Genomic DNA, 25502 nt, shown 5'->3' on the forward strand with positions numbered 1-25502 from the left:
AATATCACAGAATATGAACAGTGTCAAAACTCACTTTTGACTGTGTTTTAATATGGTTGACTTTGAAAAATAACTGCATGAGTCCGTAAAGCATATAACCATCTTTCCATCATTAAATATAACATTTGAGGTACTATATTCATACACCAATATTTTAAATGTGTTATTTTTTTTTTTTTTTTTTTTAACATGTAAATAGTCTTTAAACCACAGATGATTATATACGTGTGAGCACTACAAGTCTTATTTATTGATACTTATTTGGTTCAGTGCAATGATTCAATAACAGATCCACAAAAACACTGAATGAAAGTTGTGTTCTCACATGTCATGTGTAACTGCTAATGAGATATTTGAATTGAACATTATGAATACAACTTGAAAGACCTAATTAACCATGTTTGAATTAGTTAATTTTCATATTACTAATTGATTAATGCCAGTGACCTACTCTTAATTTTGTTTTTTAGGACCTAAACAGATTCCCATCTCCTCCTCCACTACAGATGAATGACTCTAATGAGGGCCATGATACAGAATCATCAAAGCAAAACAGAAAGGCTGAAAGTATGTCACCTTGTTAAATGCCAAAATAATAAGTGAAATATTTACAGGTTTAGTGTGAGTAAGAATGTATTTATGACAGAGTGAACCCGTTGTAGATGCCCCAGCTGTTTTTGTGACCAAGCATTCCCTTTCTAAGCAGGAAACAAAGAAGGAAATAAGTGAGAAATTTATGCTTTTGGTAATAGGTTCAGTAAACTATTGGTTTAGGGAGCACTCACTCTGTACAATCTGATACACCAAATTGAAAGATACAGTCGTTATTTAAAAAAGTTGATATTGTCCAGTCCTAGGAGAAGGGGTTATCAAGTTAATGATATTTGAAAACTCATCTTTACTCTTAAATAAGTATTCCTTTTTATTGCAGCTGAGTTCTTTTAAATCTAAATCATTATCAGGCGTCTTTACATGTAAAAGCCCTATTGAAAAAGAAACATAAATTCAAACCTTGCACTAATGAAAGTTCATGCCATATTTATGGATGCAATAAATCTTTGTTAATTGATTTTTCCAATAGAGATGAATTAACCAGGAAAATTTAATCTGGCAGGAATCTTCAGCTTAAGATGGTCACTTCTAACCTTAATGTTTTCTGTCTCTTAAATGTATAATAAATTTGTAAATTGTACAGTTCAGATCAGCAAATGAAAGACGCTTCTTTCTGTTGACTTCTTTACTATATGATACAATTGAACTTTACTCCACTACACCAGGAAATTAAACACTACATGGTGATTTATAAATGCCAGTAAGACAACACAATGCTGTCTTGCTTCCTGTGAAGTTTTCATTATCAAATCCACCGAGTTGTTCAGCAAATCTTTAAAAGGAATTTCTCAAAATTACAATTATGTTGAAGCAATTTCCCAAATAATTTTATGATTTTTGAGCTCGTTGTGGCTGGGTTTTTTTTTGGGGGGGGGGGGGGGGGTGCATTAACCTTTATTAAATTCTTTGATGACAATTGCCTGCATATATGACTGAAATTTAGAATCAATGTTATTTGACTTTACATATTATAGATTGTATATTTGTTGTTGCAAAATGTTGATAAACGTAGGATGGAAATTGTAAGTTTTAACCTTTTATTATCAGAACCTACCAAATTTGATGCTCACCTGGAACGTGAAATGGCATCAGTGAACCATACAATATTATTTAAAAGAATACACTTGATACCATAAATAAAGTATGTAGTTTTGCATGTTTTTAATTGAGATCAATAGACAGAATCATAGAATGGTTGCTTTTTTTCCTTTTTAAACAAAGTAGACAGCACTTAATTTACATCACACTGCATGGTTCATGGAATTTTTTTTTTTTTTTTGTGGGTGACAATCCTGCACATCTTAATATGCTCTTTTTTTTCCAGGGAAAATACGTGTAGCTATTTGCCTTATTGATGCAAGAGTTTCATTGAATTATATTTACAGAGGAGCGACTGTTGAAAGAACTAGAAGCGGCTCGTGAAGCTAGGAGAGCTGTAGAAAAACAAAGGGAAGAGCTGGTGAAAAAGGCCAAATTAATGCAAACAAAAACTCAGAACAGGCGAAATCATGGTGAGAAGCCACGCAATATTAGTTCTGTATATGTGGAATTGTCTGCTTAGTAATCCCTGTGTCAATTTACCAATTCTTGATATAAAAAAGATCATAAATTACCCTTTAATCCAAAAGCTTGCCTTTCGTTCTTTGATTTTTTTAAATTAAGAATTCGATGGAATGGTTTCAAGCTTTTACCATTTTATCGGAAAACAAGCATCCCTTTACCCCAATTTTTATGTTTGGTTACAGTATTTTATTAATGAAATATTTGTTTGGTTGTTAAGGAGACATTAAATCGCTGTTTTGGTTGTTATGGTGATGGCATATGCTGTTACTGTTTTGGATTGTGTGTGATAAATATATTGGAGATGTCAGAAGTGAATGAATGGGCATGTTACTAGCAACAAAGATTTGTGCCGAAGGCTCTCAAGAGTTTTAGTACTGAAATCACAGAAATTCAATTACTTTCACAGTTGGCAAATTACAGATTGAGATATTTCAGTGCAGTAAAATATGCATTTAAATATTTTTTGGCTAGAAACTGCCTTTGCAAGTAAAGGGAAATTTTTTGTTTAATGAGCTGATGCACAAAAATAAACAATAAAGAACATACTTTAATCAAATGCAACAGGACAACCAAACTTTTAGAGTTTCCTCAAACAGTTCAATTTTGTCTTAATGATTTGAAACGTTGTATATTGTGTACCTATAATACACCTGCATGGGACAAAAGTTAGACAGGTTCATGTTCCGGCATAGTGGGTGATGCCAGCTTTTTATTAATTACATGTTGTGCCAGGTTCTCTGAGATGTCATAAAAACACTTGGTATAATTTGGATGTTTACAAGGCTAGGATGAGGATTAGGGTAACTCTTACATGAGACAAGTGTTTTATCGACGCATGTTTGTAAATTTTCTTTCAATGGCCACCAGCACCTCTGTATTTTTTTGGGAATTCCTCACTGTTGAAGTATATTGTATTTACTAATAGGATGGATATGAATACATAATACAGTAATTATCCAATCTTTCACATAATTAGTGTAATCATGTGATAAGTAAAATGGGAAATGAAATTTAACTAACAAGAAAATAATATTTTTTCTACCTCTTTTTGCCAAATTGCAGACATGATGAATATTTTTGATGGTAAGGTTGCATCCTCTGCATGAAATGTAAATTAAAGAACTAAACTTCTCATATTGCACAGTTGTACTAATATCTCACACACCACAGTAAATCAGCCAGCATCCCAAGTTTGGTTAAAATGAGATGAGACATGTACATGAATGTCACTGTGTGGAATATGAGAAGTCTTCACTGAAAGGATTTTAATATCTATATATATATGTATAGTTCTACTCCAACTTCTTGAAAATTGCTTCAAAAGTGTTTGGGTTTTTTAAAGTAAACAACTCTAGCTATTGATTGCATTATTTTTATTTATTTGTATATTTTCTAATTCTGCTTTGAGTGTGAAAGTTTAGTTGAAGCATTGATACTCATTTTCGTTTTTGATAGCAAATTAGCTTTCCAAACTTTACATCCGTTTAATGAGAATCAACTTCATTTCCTGAATTGGTCCTATCGGTGCATCTATGTAGTCAATATTGCATCACAGTTTTAAACATTAATGATGATTAAAGTGTTAGTGGACAACATCTCATTTCTTGCTTCAGTGGTTCCATTTGAGAAATGAGTGCATTGACATATGTGATCAATTTTCACCATCAGGAAATGTAATTTTAATGAATTTTAAAGTGGAGCGGTTTGTATCGTGTGCAGTCTACCACTTTTGAAGTGTAATTTACTAATAAAGTACTAAGCTATTACAGAAGCTTATGATTAATTAATTTCCCCAGGGTATTTAAAATTATCAGAATCACATAACATAATGCACCTGATATATATTACACAATTTCGCGCTATTTTTAAGGCTTTGTGAGATGTTCGTACCAGACACTTGTCATTTATTTGCTGAGTAAATGTTGATTGCATGTAAGAAATTATACTGAAAAATTCTCTAATCTGAAATAAAAACATTCAGGTAATCAAAAAAGTATTGTAGATGCATGAAATACATGTGTACATTGTTTAAATTCAATGGCAGCTATTTTCAAGTTTAAAATTTGATTGAAGAATCAATAATCTTGGACTTCAACCTACTTTTTAAAAATATATCCTAATGGAATCTTTGGCCTGCATTTTTTATGGTAGGGTTACAACTTTTTTAAAAGTAGAATATGCTTAATGTGTATGGCTGCTTCCAAATCTGCTCCATTGTATAGTGTAAAATGTAAATTGCTTTCAGACAACCTCTGGTTAAGTCTTCAAAATATGCGCTGGCAAAATAATGTTAGCTTTTGTTTGAAAGAGATTTAAGAGAGCAGTGGCAGGTAGATGAAGCAGATATAGAATGGCTTTGCCACGGAAAAAGAACTTATAAGTTTGACGATTACAAATTGTATCCAAGATTCAGCATTTTGTAAAAAATGAGCTGTAAAAAGCTTTAAATCACCACAATGTCACTAGACAGTAATCCATAGGTCTGAAAAGAAACAAAACATTACTACATCTAAAATCCTGATATTAAGTAACACAATGAACAAAGAAAATACTTATGCCATTGTAAGGAGATCCACCATCACTATTTATGTGCATGTGTTCTGGTATTTGTACAGTATAATCCTTATTTATGCCGGTTTGAATCTTTCTTTCAATCCTTCATTCTGTGTTTTGCAGCCAGGGATATATGGAAGAAGCGTTATTTTGAAGAAAAGAAGAAGACTCCGCCATTGGAAGAGCAGTGCAACAGATTACGACATGAACTAGATATCATTCATAGGAAATTAATGAACACGTTGGAAGGACCTTCGAAAGATAAATCCACCAAACATGGTGACTTGAAACCTTCCCAAAAGGTTGGTGACAAGCAAGAACCAGGACAGTTCTATCCTGCTAATTATAGAAACACAGGGCAAGCGCCTCCATATAATCAGAATTACGAGGATGGCTTAATCAGACAGGGCTATCAGAGAGCATTGCTGAATAATACGACTGAAAATTATCAAGAATACCAACCACACCATGCTAACAATTATTATAATGGACAAGTAATTCCCAGGAAAATGGGGAGCCCAAAACTTCCACCTATCTCCCCTCAATCAAAAAAGTCCAGTCGACCCTCTAGTTATTATGATCAGACAAATACCTATCGAAGCCCACTTAATTCAGCCTATCATCGTCCCTATTCCTACCAACCCCCAACTAAATCCGGGTCAAGGTTTTCATCACCTAATAGTGTATCCCCTAATGCAAGAGGGAATTTTCGTTCTCCGGCTAGCTCTGGTAAAAGTGTACGATTTGAACCTTCAAGGAGGAACTCAAGAGGAATAAACTACTATTGAAACTGCGGAGAATAGGTGTAAATTGAGGCGGAGAAAGTTCTAAGATTGCTATATTTCATACTTCATGTTAATTTTTCTTCAACTCCGAGCTGTTAATTTTTATGGTTTGATTAGTTTTGAGATGATGAGATAAATGGATTACTATTAGCAATCATGCCATAGATGTAGTCATTTCCTTGCCATTTTGATTTCTGTGATATGTTTTTATTGAATTTAATGCGTACTTGCATGTAAATACTCTTTGCTTTGCATAATATGTTTACAATATTTTATTAGCAATTAAGATCTTGTTTCATAACAGTATTTCATTATGCTGGATGGAAAAATTTGAAATGAATAGCAATGATAGCAATGATCCTACTTGTAGTAATTCCAAGTATTAAGTGTCAGTGTACTGAAAGGTAGTCGTTTTATAAAATTAGAAATCAAAAACCTTCATCTAAGCCCAAGAATTAAAATTATCCATAATCTCTTGTTAGGTTTTAGACTTGATAAAGTACTGTAGAAAATAAAGAGATGTGGATTCATGAAATAAACTGACTTCTAGCAAACTAAAGTACATGATCCTCTAACTTTATTGTTAAATCATATCTCACTTAGACTGCACTTTAGGAAATCAATTTTGGTATACTTTAAGTTTTAGACGGATTCTCTGGGTTATCTAACTTTGCTGATAAATTGCTTACCTTAAATTGGAGCATTTGTTGGTGCATTTGTTGTGTGTACAAACTCAGAAGGACATTACCAGTATTGTTTTGTGACACAATGTCAATATATCCTTGAACTTGTGTGTGATATACTGTATTCAGTGCCAAGTTTTCTTGTCCATGCATAGAGTGCTGCAATATGTATTGTTCTACCAACATTTTATTCAGTGATACACAGACTGAATCGACACACTATATGATTTTGTTGACATAACCTGCTTGGGTGTTAGTAGGGCGGAAATGTCTCTCATGTTAGGGAATTTATATACATATTTTTTACTAGTATATGATCATGGATAAATCTGATCCTCATAATCATTAAGTATAATTCTGTTAGGTGCCAACATTTAAAACTATAGTCATTTTCTTAAATGTCTAGTGAAAAATTTCCATCAATGGTTTAATTATTTTAAACCTTAGCGGCACCTTATAGAGGACACAATCTTTCCATGATACAGATATTTTTTGAAGTGTTCTGTGATATATTTCTGTCTCATATTTTTATATTTGCTGTTCATTTGGTACTAATGAATTTATGATGTCATGATTTTTCAAGGGCAATATTATATTATTGTATGATTTCTTGACTTAACAAAATAAAGTATAGACTGTCTTTCACACGTTGTGTTTTTATTTTGCAGAATAATTATAAGATACAAGCGACACGGTTGACTCATGAAATCGATGACATGAGGCGGAGACTAGAGAATGCCAAGATGAAACTGACCGCTGAGATGAAGGTATGTCACCTGACTGCCCCTTTCACTGGCACGAAATTTACTCCCACTCTGTATTTTCTTAACCACAGTCCCTATGGTTGGGCAACCTATTAAGCCATATTCATATTCAACCTGAAATTCGACCCTATTTAACAATTCTTCCATATCATCATTTTATTGCTGCATGCTGTAAGAATGTTGTTTGTTGTAACCCGTCCACTTTTGAATGTTGTCTCGTGCTGTTGTTGTCTTTTGCTGATACCATGGACAGTGATTAATGTTTGCAATGTACTTTAGTGTGGTTTATTTTCTGCAAGTGTATTTTTCTCAGGTCGTGTTATTAAACCTGCTGTATCTATTCGTACAGAACCATTGTAACTAATTCAGTTTGAGCTATAGTCATGATACAGTAGTTGTAGGTTATTTGTTTATCATAATATCTTCTGACATGCATTTTTCATCCCTCTCATTTTTTTCATTCAAATTTTCGGTCACTTATTTGTTTTATTAACCAGACTAACAGTACAGATAATTTCTAAACGTTAAATACCAACAGAAAATTCAATGGAGTTTTCATGAAAATTGAATTTTCCCTTTTTTATCAGCCAAGGCCCACTAGAGAGTTGCACTTCCAAGACAATCCAGGATACCAATCGAATTATTATCAATAGAGGTTAGAAAAAGGAATCCCCTATATCACTAGAGAATTCTCTTTCCTCTTTTTGATTTTGGTCTACTCTCTGTTTTAACTTTCCTTTTTCTTTAAAACATATACAGGCTGACAAAGATTTGTATGTATTGAAAGTGTTGTGGTATTCCAGTAATTTTTGAATGGGAATTAGAGGGGTGGTATCTTGTGTCCCAAACTTTCCTAATTAAACTGTCTTTGTGTAGAATTTAAAATGATATTTATGTGTGACATCAGTAACTATATATAGAATCTTTAGAAATGACAACAAATGGTTAAACCATAGAAATGATGGGAATTTTTTTTAAAATTCCCATGTAGAGGAAGGAAAGTGTTTTATATACATGTATAATTTTTGTTTGCTTTTACTAATATTAATCATAAGATATACAGCTTGCTGCAGTAATTATTATTGCATATTTGTGCATTTTTTTTGGTTTGTTCCAAGTTCTGGTCACAGCATTCACACTATTTATAAATTTTTCATGGTCAGGTGACATATACTTTCGCTCAGTCAATCTTGTTAATAGTGCCGTGTTTTCATTGTAAAATTTGTGATGGCATGCTAATATTCAGTTTTAGACTTTTCAACTTGCAGTTTAAATGAATTTATTATTTTCCTGCAATATATTTTGATTCTTTATCTTGTGATCAATTGAATGTACTGAACATTAATTTTTTCCAACGAATGAAAAAAATCAATTTTAATGCCATAGGCATTATGAAAAAAATTGCATATCATGGCCATAAAGTTTATTATATCAAACATAAGTACCAAACAAAAAAGTTAAAGGTCTTAGAACTCAGATGCATGGATGGTAAATATGCTTAACTACACCTGATGAAGAAAATGTTGTGATATAACTGTTAGAATGTACAGGTATTTGTAAAATATTCCTTTCTTTTTTCACTGAAATATGTTAATTTTGAAAATTTCAGAAAGCAAAGACATCAGATCTAAATTGTGTTTACCGACTAAACAGATATTATGAATGCAAGTCTGTAATTTCATAGATGCACTTCTGTTTTGGTTCATTTTTTCCTTTTCGTCTTTTTTGATTCAATATTGGTTCATTTTATAGAATTTATCTTAATTGATTTTTATCAAACAGCACATTCAAAACAAATTCAATTGCCATAAAATTGTAGAGCTAGCAATTCATGTGTAATTTAGTAGAGTGCATAATTTTGTGCATTTTCTTTTTAAAATATTTTCAGCTACGCAACCAGGCAGAGACAGAACTTCGAGCACTGCGCGCAGAACTGACTCAGCAGAAAATCCAGTTGACCTTGACCCGAAACCAGCAGCTGGCTAAAATGACACCCACCACGCATGATTCACGCCTCATGACCTCATCCTATTCGTAGCAATTTGCTGTCGGCATAGATTGTATTTCATATTGATATTATTGGTTAAAAAAATGTTCAGCTTTACAAGTAGAGAGTATATTTTGTATGATAGTGAAGTTTAATTTCATGCCATCATTGTAATGAAGGTTATATACAAGACGAAATAGGAACTAAATTAAACTAAACTATCCAAATATATAATGTGATCCAACTTATTGTAATGATTGGGTCAAATGTTAAAGGTGGATAATTAAAATAGATTTTTAGTTAATTGAAAGCTTTTGTTTTTTTAAATCGTGATTCTATTTAAAAGACTCGTTCATTTTTCCCCCCTGTTTTTGCCTTTCCAATTATTAGGCTTAAATATGCATCAGCTTTGGGTGTTGAGCCCTTATTAAAACTGAAGAATACTTTGGAATACATTTTGCAATCTTCCTATCAATCGTCTCTTTAAAATTCCAAAGTACAATTGATGAAAGGGAAGTTAAGAAGTATTTAAAGATATGCACAACATTTGTGATCAAAAAGATAACTGTTTCTAAATTGTGTTAATGAGCATGGGTAATCGAATCAGTCGTTAATTATACTCGTAATGAGCTGTGTTACGATTTGTTAAATATTTTTTCAGTGTCTGATCTATATGCATGTAAAGTTTGTTGATCTGTGATATTTCATCAGTTACTTTGATTCATTTCTGATTTTAATCCTGCATGTTTTGAAAGATTGTGATGTTATTTTTGTGTTTCTCTCAATAATCAAGATGTTTTTCTATACATATATTTATAACCACTGCATACTACAAGACTCCTTTTCATTCTACATTCAAACCTTAGTTCATTTTAATACGTGTACAAAGTATTATAAATTATTAAATGTGATTTTTAAGGATATTTGTAGCAAAACTGTTATTAATAATGATCAGGAACACACATAAATTATAAAACTCACATAGATTATTTCTTTATATGCTTTGTTTGTATTTATATACATGTACTGAAAGCTTTTTTCTTGTATACAATGTATCAGTATTTTCTCAAACTGTCTCTTATCAAGATGATTTATTTTATTCCATCCCTATCTATATTTATGATTTGAATGACAGTATGTGGAACACAAACCCTAAAGTCTTTTGAATAAATCTTTTACGGATTAAAATTTTGTGCTTCATTTTTATCCCTTTACAGCAGATTTGCAGGTACAGTCTACTCCACTTATTTTGAAGTTGGTGTTTATTGAACTATCTGTTAGAGTGAAGTGAAAATGAATCCTCAATAACATTATATTATATAGTTTAACATTGGTTATATTGAACAATATACGTTGTTCCCAGGATTTTTAAAAGTATATCCAGAAGTAGACTGTGATATAGAAATTGTGTTGATTTGGGTATGTGCATCTGTGACAATATTGTGAATATCATATTAAAAAACACCATTCCCAAACATCAGTCAAGTGATGTTTGCCACAAAGATGGTAGCTGGGACTTCAATTCTGAGTAATTCAATTAAAGTATATCATTACAATGATGCAGTATACACTATCAAGGTCTTGACTACAGATACTGAAAAATAGATGTTTTCAAGAAAATGAGAACTATGGAGCGCCATATTAACATAAACTCAAATAATTGAAGATGTCTTCAATTATTTGTAGATATCATCAATTCAATTATTGCTTTCTTTAATTGAATTAATGCGCGCATTAAATCAATTATTGCTCTCATCAAATGAATTAATGTGTGCCTCAATTCAATTATTGCTCTCATCAATTGAATTAATGAGAGCAATAATTGATTGTGCGCATTAATTCAATTATTGCTCTCTTCAATTCAATTGATGAGAGCATCAATTTCGTAGAAATATTGCTCGCAATAATTAATTTAGAGAACGGTATAAATAATTTGATGATCTCTTTAATTGAATTGAAGATGTCTTTAATTATTTACAATGCTTTTGTATAAGGAGTTAATGCTCGCATCAATTCTTTTAAAGAGAGCAACAATTCAATTAAAGAGATCATTAATTCAATTGTGGATATGTTGAAGATATCTTTAATTATAAAGTTGCTCTCTCTAAAAGAATTATTGCTCTTTTCAAATGAATTTAAGATATCATTAATTAAATTGCAGAGAGCAATAATTGAATTAATGCGCGCATTAAATCAATTATTGCTCTCATCAAATGAATTAATGTGCGCATCAATTCAATTATTGCTCTCATCAATTGATTTAATGCGTGCATTATGTCAATTGCTCTCTTCAATTGAATTGTAGCGCGCATCAATTCAATTGTTGATATCATTAATTCATTTGAAGAGTTCATTAATTCAATTAAAGCGCTCAGCAATTCAGCTGAAGAATTAATGCTATCATCAATTCAATTAATGCGCGTAATAATTCAGAATTGAAGATATCATTAATTATTTGAAGAGATCTTTAATTAAATTGTTGTGCGCATCAAATGAATTTATGATATCTTCAAATTATTGCAGATATCTTCAATTATTTGAGTTTATGTTAATTTGGTGCTCCATAGAGAACTAGATGTGTTGTAGAAAGTGAGATCTAGATTTGTTTAGGATTATGAGAAATATATGGAGCGCCAAATTAACATAAACTCAAATAATTGAAGATATTTTCAATTCTTAATAGCACTGCTTTTGGTATAATGGGTAGTGGTGGGGAAAGTTTTCATTTCTTTAAATGAATTGTATATTTAGTTTCTCCATTATTACTTCAGAAAACTTTGGACTTCAACCTGTAATGTAAAGCTTGTTGAATTCCCTTTGGGATTATGTTCAAAGGGTGTGGCATCTCAGTTTCTCAGCAACAACTTGAGAAGCTAGGGATTGGACAATTCTCTTTAGAGAAGTGGACAGGCATAGCCTACATCCTATGCCTGTCCATTTCTCTAAAGAGAATAGGTTATGGACTTCAATGTTCATTCTTACACAATGAGCTGATCTTGTGAAAAGCTTGTCCAATTTCTATGGGGTCAATAAGCATGGTCTCTTGTAAAAACAATATTGATAATGGCTTTCTTCAGTGTAATGACTTGTTTCCCATGTAATGAATGATGCATTCTTATTCCTAGCAAATCGGGGGCAAATTACCATACCACTCCCAAAAACAAGTATGAAGAATATGTCACAATGCATTTTTCTATATACAGTGTATATGCAAATAGTTTAATACTTTCAAAGTGTTTCCTTATATCAGTACGTTGTTGCATAGCATCTGCAATGATGAAAATAATTTCATTATACTCATGGGTTATAGGAAACAAGGATATAAGTAAAACTGATGGATGCTTCCCAAACTGCATCTAACCAATGAACTACTTCATGTGATGAATGACTCGCATAATGATCAACAACTGTTGAAATATTGAAATGAAAGGTGTGTTTTTTTTCATACATATGGTGTATGTTCTGAGCAACCTTGACCTTTACAAAATGACCTGGAGTGACATGTCTGAAAGCCATTTACCTATTACTTATTCATTAAATATGATCAAAAACTGTTGAAATAAGAAACATTCTCCTTATAAAAGGTACAGGTATATGTTCTACAGTGACCATTGTCATTTAGTCTAAAAAGTCCCTGTCCCAAGGAATATTTGTGATCAATCGTGATCAATATCTGATGAAAAGTTTAGGAGGTATGAGCTCGGACAGATAAATCCACAAGAGAGGTTAAACATGATCAGGAACACTATTGTATGTTTAATAATGGCATTATCTCGCTATCCAGTTTACTTCTCTGTGCAGCTGACCGTACAGTAACAATAAATAAACCACAAGATCGGTGAAAAGAGTGGGCTTCAAGAGGAACAACTCTTCACCAGTACATCACAGTATTATCTGACAAAAATATACAGATGGTTAAAAAATGGATTACTGTTACACACTAAAGAGCTGCAAGGTGAAAACACTTAGTGTATTAAACTATGAACATTATCCTTGGATTTATTTTAGAGAAACAACCTGTGTGTGATTAATATACCTCTTTGTTGTTTGATATAGTAGCTCTATTACACTGTAAAAATCTAAATTGAGCATGTAATTAAAATTATAACACACAATGGGTTTTCAGTGATTTAGCTTGTTAGGTCTCCCCTTCCCAGAAGGGGGACATTGTTTTGGTGTGAATTCTTTTCCGCTTCTCATACAAAGTTTGTCCAGGCCATATCTTTTTTGGTCTTTTGCCATAGATCTTTGATATTTGGTAAATGGGTGTCACGTATCATTTTTGATGACCCTTGACCTTTTGTAACGGTCAAATACCAGAATTTTTTGGGCACTTTTTTTTGTTCGGACTATAACTTTTTTGTCTTTTGACATAGGCCTTTGATATTTGGATTTGGTATACCATGAGAAGACAGTGTGTCACGTGCCATTTTTGATGACCTTGACCTTTTATATAAAGGTCAATAATAAATTTTGGGGGCTTTTTATTTTGTTAAAAAAAATATGAAAAATGAAAGGGGAGACTGTGCTAAAAGAATTCTTCCTGGTTTTTGATTTAGCGCTTTTCCATCTTATATACAATGTATAAAGTCCAAAACTAAAATATGGCCATGTACTCAGTTCAGCAGAAGCTCCCTTTCACCAAAGGTACAAGAAAGAATATACAGCCAAATGTAATATGCTTATATTTCTGATAATTATAAAGACTAACATTGATTTTAAACATTTATTACATTCAAGTACAATACATACTGCTGGAGATAAACCAGAGTGTCTTGCATAACAAAGATCTTTTTCTTGTAATTTAAGGAACACATAATTTTTCTTGTTAGTTTGAAATAAAATGAAATTAAGATACATTTCAGGGAGGGGGGAGGATCGCCTGCTATTATTAAGTAAAACTTCATTTATCTTTATAACATTTCTTTGTGATTTTGTAAATAAACATTCTTGATACAGATACTCAATGAAAAACATTCAAACACTTAATACACATGCATTCAATTAGAAAAATGTACATTTCTACTCAGTCAAGTTTTTTTAAAAAGTGAATACAAAACAACATGAACATAATGTGATCCATTAAGTCTCCTGTACAAACAAGTATACATTCTGTTTACAACAGTCTGAACACACTGCGGGCCCCATGTTTCATGACTTCTTGAAGAAGCTTCTGTGTGCTTTTAAAAGTACCCAACCATTCAAAACTGAAAATAAGTATGTCCATACTGTCTGTCATGTATGATCGATAATCAATCCACACTGATGAGTGACCGATGATCAACAACACCTATAAAACGCATCTGCTGCCTTTAAATCTGACGTGTCTCAGATGTCTCTAGATATCACTGTTTGTCAGACATCCAGGAAGCCATCTTTGTCGTTGTCTTGATCTCCATCAAAAAATTCATTGTTGGCCTCAATTCTGAATAAAAATAAAATCAGTACTGTATTATATTCAATTGTTAATTCTCAAATATCATAAAGCTGAATATCATTGATAAGCCTACTGGACTAACTGCTGAATACATCAATGAAGGAAACTACTTTATCTAAGAATTTCAGTAATTTTTGAGGAAAAAATCAAAATTGTGAGGAAAAAAACCAATTAAAGATAATCAACAACATAGCCACCAAACCTGGATGAGAATATTTAATTTGATTCTTTGACTCAGGTGAACTTACAATCGACCGGAGTATATCGCTTATATTTTCTGATACTTAATTTCCCTGACCTAGGGTTTCCTAATTTATAAGTGCAATTTAATTTTTGTAAACGTTCAACAGGCATAGTTTAACACAAAATTATTCAAGGGAACCTTACTTTCATATCAAGATTATTGGAACTTCAGATAATTAAGTGAAAATAAAGTCCTTGCGAATAAACAGTGATTAAGAGTATTTGATACATGGTGACTTGCCTTTTGTCCGTCTGATCTTGGTGATTTCTAATATCTGGATCGTGTTCCTCCGTGTTCTCCAGACTCAGAAGATCCGGAGGAATATCCTGCATCTGGACGCTGGGGGAGTTGATCAGGTTCCGTAGGTGCTCATGCACTGTCATTTTCACATTATCAAGGTACTGTTAACACAAATGTCAGAACTTTAGTACAGATCAATGAGCATGACGTGATAGTGTCCTATTTTCAGCCCGAAAAAGAATGAAATTCATATCGGTTAAACTAAAGGAAACTCCTAGTATTCCTATCATAGTATGTAAGTACAGGGACTGAGAAGCACATGCTTGATTAATGTGTTATTGTTGTCTTCAACCAGCCTGTTTTCCACATTACTTTGAAAAATGTAAGAAAATGAACAATTTCAACAAAAATTTGGCCCTACAAGATAAAGTGTATATGTTGAGCAGCACCTAATATACATTGTACATAATAGTGTTTACTATGAGAGTAAATAATCAATAATAAATTATTTTCACCCCATGTTCATTCCCATTAGACAAGAGGTCCATGGGCTACATTGCTTACCTGAGTACAAAGGCATATTAATGCATATTGTACACTTAGGGTTCTAAATGGATATCCATTATATGAGGAAGCTTTCAAACAAGTTTCAACTTTCAGGTTTGGAAGTTTTTGAAATTTTTTTTAAACAATCACTCTGCCTATGATTATTCATTTCTTTAATGATGAATGAGTTTTTGGGAAATCTTGACCAAAAACTGCCCATTTTCATATCATTTTCCTCTCCACTATACTAAACTCTATTTTCAATATTACAGATTGTATTTAAGGGCATTCCAGAATTTTTTGTTGTAATTTCACTTTAAGGAAGAACCTCTGGTATAAACATTGATCAAAATTTACCTGTTTTGTGTTAAGATTCTCTTGTTTAATGGAGACATCAGGATGAAGAGTGAAATCGGGAGCAAAATACTGGATATAATCTGCAATTATACAAAACACAATCTGCACTTCAGAAAATTTCTTCAAAGAATATAACTATTCATCATTCAAATTCTCCAATTTAAGAAATACCCCTACATCAACAGTTACATGCCATGCACATATTTATATTGTGTAGAACATGGCACCATAAAGTCATAAATCAAACATTGCATATATATATATATATATATATATATAAGATTCATGTGCACACAAGAACATACCATGAAATATTTATATTGTATAGAACATGGCACCATATGACATCATGAATCAAACATTGCATATATATATATATATATATATATATATATATATATATATAAAAGATTCATGCACACAAGAACATACCATGAAATGGAATCTCGTTATTGAGTTCCTCATTAAGAAGCACTGCTGTCTCATGGGTCCAGCATCGAGCCACATTTCTCTTTGTGTATCCCCCTCCTCCTAAGACCAGCATAGGAATGCCAAATTCCTTAACAATCCTCACACATTCACTGGAAATAAATACATTGGCAATAAACAAATGTCTTAAACCATCAGAGTGCATCACCAATCTGAAGTTTGTTATGTTGCACTCACCCATGACCTTTTATACTCAAGTTGAAACACCCTAAACGATCACTGCCCAAGGAGTCCGCACCACACTGAAAGAAAAAACTCAGAGGATTAAACGATCACTACCCAAGGAGTCTGCACCTCACTGAAATAAAAAAAACTCCCAAGATTAAACATAGAATCAGTTTACAGCTACTAAATATCTTCATTTCAAATATTTGATATCAGTAAACCGAGAGTGAAATTTCTTTTCCATTATTTACTATCTTGTTTTCAAATAAAAATAACTTCATGCAAAAATTAACATCCACACTGTCATCACTGTAAGACCTAAAAAAAAATTCATTACTTGGTTGGTTCTCAGGTCCACCTGCATCTCTGTTTAAACAATGTACAACATAGTAAAACATTTGACTAAGTCTGGGTCACAACGACTGCGTCAACAGTTAAAATACTGCAAATGGCCAGCAAGGTTATGTAGTTCCAAAAATTTCATCGCAACGGCATTAATATATGTACAGAGACACAATAGCTATTCTGCCCTGGCACATTGTGGAAGGTTTATCCAAAAATTTCATCATTTCATCATACAGTAAAATATTTCTATCTCGAAGTCCGAGGGACTTCGAAAAAACTTCGAGATATCCGGGGGTTAGAGATATGCAAAATCGATCTTAAATATCTTTTTTGAAGGAGGATATTTGATGCATAGTAGGGGATTAGCATTATAAACAACAATTCCATTTCCGTTTCTTATAGTTAAATGCAAGTTGATAAATTAATATTGTGAAATTTCAAAGACAAACATTTAATTTTTTTTATCTATAAACATCCCATTGAATTTACAATGTGTTTCAAAATTAAGATGATCGTGCAAATTTGTATGCTTACTTTACTGATGTCCAGGCTCGACTGGGATGTAGCTATTGCGTTGTAGTGAAAGAACTTTATTGTGAGCATTACCATCAAGCGCACTTCGACAATTTTGTGCATTTATCTAACCCACATGTTAATGATATAGTGGGTATCATTCAAAACACCATCCCTGGAATCGGGCGAGGTAGTTCATAATAGGCGGTGGACTTATTCTGTAATGTTGGAAGGCTTCACTAATCACCTAAGCTGTTGAACGACCTGGGTCTACTCAGAAAAGGCGAGCATGGATTAGAGGTCATTAATTATAATTGGTGTAGCCACGGGAGTGAATGTGTGACTTAACGACGTCAGGTATGGTAAGCAGAGCGGAAAATTGACTGCACTTCGAGATAAACCACATGAATTTGAAAATACTTAGATATAAGTGGGGTATTCGAGATTACCGTGTTCAAAATATTAAGAGTTTTTAAAAATCATTTACATAGGGAAAATGGCGGTCGACTTCGACTCAAGCGGGGTATTCGAGATAAACCATATTCGACATACAGATATTTTACTGCAACTGCATGTACAGAGACACAATGGCTATTCTGCCCTTGCACATTGGGAGGTTTTTCCAATTCTTGCTCTGTACAATAACTGTTTAAAAGTCATGAGTTTTCAATCAAAACGAATCCCTTTAGCCAAATAGAAAGAAAAATAATCTTTCCTCTGCCCAAATTTTTGTCAACATTGGCCTTAGAGTCAAGCAATTTATCTTTATACTGGTATGTAGGTTTGGATTTTTTATCTGTAGAGGAATTTATGGTGTATTTGTTATCTCTTTACTATCTATTGATAATGAGGTTTGTTTGATAGTAATTTGTTATCCCCCTTGTTTGTTTGATGATAATTTGTTATCCCCCTTGTTTGTTTGATGATGTTATCTCACTTGTTTATTTCATAATAATTTATCCTCCTGTTTGTTTGAAGATAATTTGTTATCTTCCTTGTTTATTTGATAATAATTTGTTATCTCCCTTGTTTGTTTGATGATGATAATAACTTGTTATCCCTCTTGTTTTTTTATGATAATGTTTTATCGCCTTTGTCTGTCTGATGATTATATAAATAATGCATGTAGTTGAGGGTAACATTGAAAATTTTCACCCCGAAAAAACCATTGTCAACCAAGCGTAGCCAAGGTTGACAATGGTTTCTCAAGGGGTGAAAATTTCAATGTTACCCTCAACTACATGCAATATTTGTTCTATTATACTGAATGTTATGGAAACTGGAAGGCAGAAAAACTTACGTCTGTTGACATTTTATCAATCACTGTCATGCGATATTTCGTATTTCGATGCGGGTACTCGCATTTATTACAAACGCTCAAACGACGTCATTTAGCAATCTACGGCGAACCGTACGCACATAAATTTGACGCATGTGATAATATTTTATAATATCACAAGTACTGTTACCCGTTGCTAGATACTATCACCCTGGGACGCGTGTTTTCTGTTCTCAGAGGGTAACAATATGTTTTTTCAAATGCTTCTCGGCCAATCAGGTTCGAGTATTTTACATGAAAGTATAATAAAATGTTTTATCGCCTTTGTCTGTCTGATGATAATGTGTTATCGCCTTTGTCTGTCTGATGATAATGTGTTATTGCCTTTGCCTGATGATGATAATAATGACCATCCCTACCTGTAGAACGACACAGGTTGGCTGATAGAATTCCATCACTGACTTCATTATCTGCTGGAACAGCTGAATGTAGGCTACAAAAAACATCAAGTCCAACAAAATATTCAATGCACTGGTTTATGAGGATCACTTTTGAAAAAAAAAAGTTTGTGGCTCTGTCTATGATCAATATGAATTTTGGATATTTCCTATGCAAATATTTGTTTTGTTTTCCGAGATTAATTTTTCTGTCGCTGATGGCCCTTACTTTGATCATCGATTCCTTCCTTCAGAGGCACATTTACTGAGTAATGTCTGCCGCTCTCTGCTCCAATCTCATACATATCACCTACAAGAAACAACATGAATCTCATTATGTACAACACATACTTCCTTATATTCTTCTAAACTGCAAAGTACACGTATATGGCATACTACATAATCATGCTCTGATATGTAGCGTATTGGTAAACAAATTCATTACTCTTTGTCTAGTGTTCATTTATTGACCAAAAAAAATGAAACCTGTGCCAGGAAAGAAATAATTTCCGTATTTGTGGAAGGACACCGTCATCACTCGGTCGGTGAGGTAGAATGCTTCCTGTACACCGTCTCCATGGTGAATATCGATGTCAATGTAAAGTACCCGGGGATGGAATCTTCACAAAAAGAAGCATGCTGGTAAATAGTTTGAAATTTACTACAGATGTAATTAATGTGTAATATTCTCTTTCTTAACTTAAATCTAATCGGTAAGGATACTTATAATTAATGGAAAATAAAATTCCAGCCATTAAATTTTCTACATGATACATTTGCCTACTTTAGAAGCTCCAATATTGCTATAACAATGTCATTCACATAACAGAACCCAGAGGCCTCAAACTTCTTGGCATGATGTAGTCCACCTGACCAATTGACAGCTATGTCACAGTGCTGCAGTAAAAAAGTTAATCTCATCCATACAAGTGATAAACCAATACATAGCATAGTAACTTCACAATTTTAGCCATAGAGAGGTGAAAAATAATATTTCAAGTTTCATTTTTATAATAGCTCAGGCTCAGATTTCTCAAAAAAGAATCTCAAACTGAAGTTTGAGTTTTCTTTCATTTGAGCAGTCAAAATTTAAAATCTTTTGACTTTAGTATCTTTTGAGAAATCCAGGCCAGGACTCAAGATCAATACGTTAATTGTAAAATGCGAGTTGATATTTCTGATTTGCAAACTGAAAATCTGAAAACTTGTAAAAAATTTGCAAGTTGATTTTCTATTGACATTTTTCAGATAGAAGTTATTCCAATCATGTCGTAAATTATTTTGTTCAATCTTTTTTGACTTCCCATTGTCATTTATTGAATACTTTTTATTGTGAAAGATGAATTCCAACAGTGTGTAAATTATAATCTGGACTTTTCATTCTTGGGTAGCATTTATAAGCACTCGCAAAAAAAATTTCTAGCAAAAAAATTATTAAATATAGAAATATATGAAATTACTATTCATCATTGTATACAAGTTTTGAGAATGAAAATGGTTGTTATGCCTGCTTACTTTGTTGTTGAGTTTGACAGCTCCTTCTAAAGAGGCACCAGTGTACATAGAACAAAAGTCATACAGGCCATCAAATACAGGGCTGAGAAAAGAAACCAGAACACATCATAAGTAAAATACTACGTACATGGAACAAGTCATACAGACCATTGATAACTGGGCTGAGAAAATGAACACATTTCAACACAAGTGGTACACTTGTACACTAAATATCTGTACAAAACACTTGGAATTATTCAAGAATTTTTCTTCCTAATCTAAATACAAAATCAGAATTTTTTGTTTACATTATAAATTTTTACACATCAAAACATTCTTTCAAAAACTGCCTATTTGGTCGAGATCCATGTTTAAAATGACAAAAAGGTACAAAATCTACTTACCAATCATCCCCAACATTGAACATACTGAGTTGTTTAGTGAAATTGGTCACATTATTCGGTGTTACTCTTTGTAAGAAGTCAATGTACTCTTCTGAGTGAAATCTACACATATCATGGGCCGAGGCTCTGTATGGTCTGTATATCTATCAAATATATATATACACATATCATGGGCCGAGGCTCTGTACGGTCTGTATATCTATCAAATATATATATACACATATCATGGGCCGAGGCTCTGTACGGTCTGTATATCTATCAAATATATATATACACATATCATGGGCCGAGGCTCTGTACGGTCTGTATATCTATCAAATACACACATGAATTTCTTTACCATTCTCTGTCAACTGAAGTTGCAAACGCATGTATGTGCATTTCAAATCTTATCTCATGGTGATTTTTCAGTGTTGCTTTTTACTTTCACTTTCCTCAATATACATATAGTCTTCTGCTTATTCAAAATCTGGTACATGTATTGAAAATTCTGTAAATATCTTTCACCAGAGTATTTGGGGGAGGGGGGGGGGGGTTGTGTCAGGTTGATATTGAAAACCCTATACATATCAGCCAGCAAAACAAAGAGATAGAAAGGGTCCAAATTATTACAATCATACTATTTATATTATAGCAGGCATTTCAAACACAATTTTATGACAAGATGGTACATCAATCCTACTGAAACCAGTCTTGCACAACAAATAACAATGTGCAATTATTGCCTTTTGAAGACATGAAGTACAAATGAACAAAGCAAAATTGCTTTTTAATACAATACAAAGAAATCTGCCATACCTGTTCATAATCAGTATTGTGAAAATTCAGCCTTCTTACTTTTTTCAAATTGATCAAATGATATAACCACTGATGGTCTTTAGTATCAAACTTTAATACTGTATGCAAATGCTACTTTTTAGTCTCAATGTGAGTGAAAAAATCTCTATGGGATGTTAAAAAAAAATAAAAATCATTCAATCTTCAGCAAGTCTGCAGATACAAAGAAATGTATATTTAGAAAAAACTGCTTATTGACATACTTCCATCTTCTTATGAAGGTTGTAGTGCAACACCAGAGAGTGAGTCAGAGCTATACGATGTGGCTTCATAGGATGACCTGGTCCTATAAAAAATAAAGGCATTCATATCAAAATGAGTCAAAAACTTTCTACCTCACCAGAATAGGACTTACTTAAGGAATAACTGCTAAGTTTGCTCAATATTATCAGGTACATATTACGGAAAGCACTAGGTAATTTCAACTAATTTGCATATTTAGCCAAAGATGTATAATTATTCCATGGCGCTTCCCTTGCATTTATACACTACATAATTCACAAACTAGACAGCCGTTACTAATATTTCTATTCTCTATTTTATAAAAAATATTTCATGTTCTGAGTACCTTTAATTCCATACATGTCAAGCCTCCAAGTTTAAAGTAAAAATGATTTTTGGACTATTTGTGTTTATTAATATTTTGCAAAAATAGAAAAAAACAAGATATGTTTGTGAAACACAAATGACCCCGATAATGGCCAATTCTGAAGATGGCCAAGGTCACAAGGGCAAATATCTTGGTACCAGTAGAAAGATCGTGTCAAAAGAAATGCTCATGTACAATATGAAAGCTCTAATATTTACCATTTTAGAAATTATGACCAATGTAAAAAAAAAAAAAAAAAAAAAAAAGGTCAAATGTCAAGGTCAAAAGGTTCAATACCAACGGAAAGGTCTTGTCACAAGGAATACTCATGTGAAATATCAAAGCTCTATCACTTATTGTTCAAAAGTTATTAGCAAGGTTAAAGTTTTCAAAAAGTAGGTCAAAATCCAAGGTCAAGGTCACGGGGTCAAAAATGTTGGTACCCACGGAAAGGTCTTGTCACAAGGAATACTCAAGTGAAATATTAAAGCTCTATCACTTATTGTTCAAAAGTTATTAGCAAGATTAAAGTTTTAAAAAATTAGGTCAAACTCCAAGGTCAAGGTCACAGGGTCAAAAATGTTGGTACCCACGGAAAGGTCTTGTCACAAGGAATACTCATGTGAAAATATCAAAACTCTATCACTTACTGTTCAAAAGTTATTAGCAAGGTTAAAGTTTCAGACAGATTGACAGAATGACAGAATTACAGAATGACAGACAGGACAAAAACAATATGCCCCCCGATCTTCGATCTCAGGGGCATAAAAAGTAAAGGTATCTGTTGATATTGACACTTAACAAATTCATAACCCGCTTTGTCTCCATGATTCAGAACAGGCAGTGCAATTCGGAACTGAACTATGAACTCAGTTATAAAAACACGGTACCACTATCAAACCAATGGTAAAAATTCTGCTGATGGTGACTTTTGTCAACCAACGGTAGTACTCTGAACGCACAATCTACTGGTAATAGAGGGCAAAGCCCTCTCAAGGTCCATACCGTGAGAGCAGAGCTCTCCCTACAGGTAGCACGTATATACATGTTTAAATGGAAAATACAGAAAACTAATGAAAAATTAAACTATACCTATGAAACTTGAAAATTTTGGACCAAATGACGTCAATTCGAATGCAAGCATGTGGACACAAGTATTTCTCAATTTTTAAACTCATGTACCCAAGTTCACGTCGTTCTGAGATGTTGGTACATAAATTCCGTAAAAGCATGTAATATTATTTTCTTAATCATATATATTCACTCCTCGATTAACGCAATCGTACCATGTCTCCTACGTTTGTGAATTTGCTAAACACCGACGCTAAATATGACATCACAATGCACTGTTTGGATCAATTGTTTTGTGTTTCCCGCATTCTATGAATAGGCAGATCAAATGTCTATCAAAGTCAGGATGATGCTTTGATAAAGCGTTAGGTGTTAACTTCTGGATTTTTTTTTCCTGTTATGTATCATAGATTTTATACTCATATAAATGCCAATACTTTTTGCTTCGCACTCAAAATCGATCACACCATAAGACATATTATTTTTAAAATCAGGTAAAAGTAGGTAGAAGTAGCTACTTTAAGTAGGTTTAAATACCTAGGTAGCTATTAATAGCTACGTAGCAGGGCTGCAACAGGTACCCGAAATAACTGAAAACCGCGGGTTGCGTCGTACGGGTCGGGTTCGGTTCCATTTTTCCGTATTTCGGTGCAGGTCTGGTTTTTAAAATACAATCATTATTAGAAATCCGTTTAAATGAAATGTCGTCAAAATCCTCAAAGGTGGCTGTATTTTGATCAATTGTCAAATGATGGCATTTTGGACAAAACTGTAAACAATGACAGTATGTAAGATATGTCAAACGCATTGAAAATACGCCACAGGATTAACATCGTCAATGACAAGACATTGAAAGCATAGAATGGAAATGAGTAGAAGTGACAATGTTGTGTCTAGTACCATGTTTGTCGAGTCTAAACCTCAGTCCACGTCCCTGAGTAATTATTTTAACAAAATACAATTAAGGTTTCTGATTTTTAACTGTATATTTGATTTTTAAAAGAAGTTATTTTGACCCGAACCGAAATACCCGAACCCGAAGTTAAAAATTTAGAAGCGACCCGACCCGAAGATTTTTGGAACCGTGGCAGCCCTAGAAATAGTCTTATAGACTGGGCCTGTATATAGTGAAACCATATCCGAGATTAATCTTACGAATAAGAGGAATTTCTGATAACCCGATAACTATATAATTATATATATATACATACATCATTACATGTATCTAAATGTTATCCATGTCTTGGCTGTAACGTATGCAGATAATTGGGGATCTGATTTTAGAGAAAAGGGGGAAAATTAGTTATTTTACCATAATGAAAGCTTCCAACTTCCGGGTCCAGGAAATAAGCCACTGTTTTCGACGGCGAATCTATTGACATTTTTCAATCTTTCAGTTTTATTTTTCAGCTTTGTTAAGATACACTAATTCTATCTCCTCGCACAGAAGAATGACACTCATTCTAATACTCGAATATCATGGAATTACATCCCGGTATTTTATGGGGGAATCTGACTAAAGTACAAGCCTATATTATTATATCTTTAGTCAGATTGGGGTTCCACTCTATGCATTTTTTTCCAGGAGGTCTAATGTATCCTCAGGACGTATTTTACAATCACATGCATATAGTATGTTGACGGTGTTACCCTTATTAACCTGAGGGCGCGGCGAGCGCAATCTTTTCCCCATCCTCACAGTTTAGTGATTACATACTCTCAAGAGGGCACATGATGTCCTTTCCCAGAGTTTAGGTGAGGGGGGAGGGGGTCACCATATTTCATCACAATTTTCCCAATCTATTCTCGGGATTTTTCAACTGGAAGTGAATATTGATTTGTTTAATATTTATTTCTAACAAGCTCAGGGGATGGAGGTAGGACCACCCACCCCCTTCCCCAGTCTATATATGCGCCTCCTAACATAACTTCTACCAATAATGTAACGATGTTCAGGGGCGTAGCCAGGGTACTTTTTGTGTGGACGCCCGAGTAGGCACTCGGGAGGTTTGGGTGCCGCCTTAAGGCCCCCAATAGGGTCCAAGGCAAAGCCCTGGTGGGGGCCCAGGGGGTGAAGCCCCCGGAAGCTGGTAAATTTTACACGATTT

The 25502-nt window shown here is 33.3% G+C and overlaps 2 protein-coding genes across 26 annotated transcripts in view; one reads left to right on the forward strand and one right to left on the reverse strand.

The window, feature by feature from the left end:
- The window catches only part of LOC125668506 (spermatogenesis-associated protein 1-like), a 40273-nt gene extending 30138 nt beyond the window's left edge, over window positions 1-10135 (forward strand). For 7 of the 25 annotated variants that reach the window (XM_056163206.1, XM_056163209.1, XM_056163208.1 and 4 more), the window contains 5 exons: window positions 471-567; window positions 663-725; window positions 1998-2123; window positions 3238-3258; window positions 4852-6836. In XM_056163206.1, coding sequence (XP_056019181.1) covers window positions 471-567; window positions 663-725; window positions 1998-2123; window positions 3238-3258; window positions 4852-5516 — 972 coding nt within the window. In that variant the 3' untranslated portion in view covers window positions 5517-6836. Of the gene's footprint in view, window positions 1-470; window positions 568-662; window positions 726-1997; window positions 2124-3237; window positions 3259-4851; window positions 6837-6864; window positions 6964-7547; window positions 7616-8848 lie in introns of those variants that run through there. The other 18 variants (XM_048902734.2, XM_056163218.1, XM_056163214.1 and 15 more) reach the window with 7 other exon arrangements.
- A 3524-nt stretch (window positions 10136-13659) lies between these two features.
- LOC125670750 (histone deacetylase 3-like) lies at window positions 13660-24849 on the reverse strand. The gene is made up of 13 exons (XM_048906102.2): window positions 24707-24849; window positions 21938-22020; window positions 20898-21040; window positions 20515-20596; window positions 19784-19896; window positions 19486-19619; window positions 19229-19309; window positions 18982-19055; window positions 16438-16502; window positions 16204-16352; window positions 15772-15851; window positions 14869-15029; window positions 13660-14372 (listed from the first exon to the last, which is right to left on the reverse strand). The coding sequence occupies exons 1-13, from the start codon at window positions 24774-24776 to the stop codon at window positions 14303-14305; spliced, it is 1305 nt and encodes a 434-aa protein (XP_048762059.1). The 5' UTR covers window positions 24777-24849; the 3' UTR covers window positions 13660-14302.
- Window positions 24850-25502: the final 653 nt, after the last annotated feature.

This window comes from Ostrea edulis, chromosome 4, assembly GCF_947568905.1.
Source record: "Ostrea edulis chromosome 4, xbOstEdul1.1, whole genome shotgun sequence".
NCBI classification, from domain to species: Eukaryota; Metazoa; Mollusca; class Bivalvia; order Ostreida; family Ostreidae; genus Ostrea; species Ostrea edulis.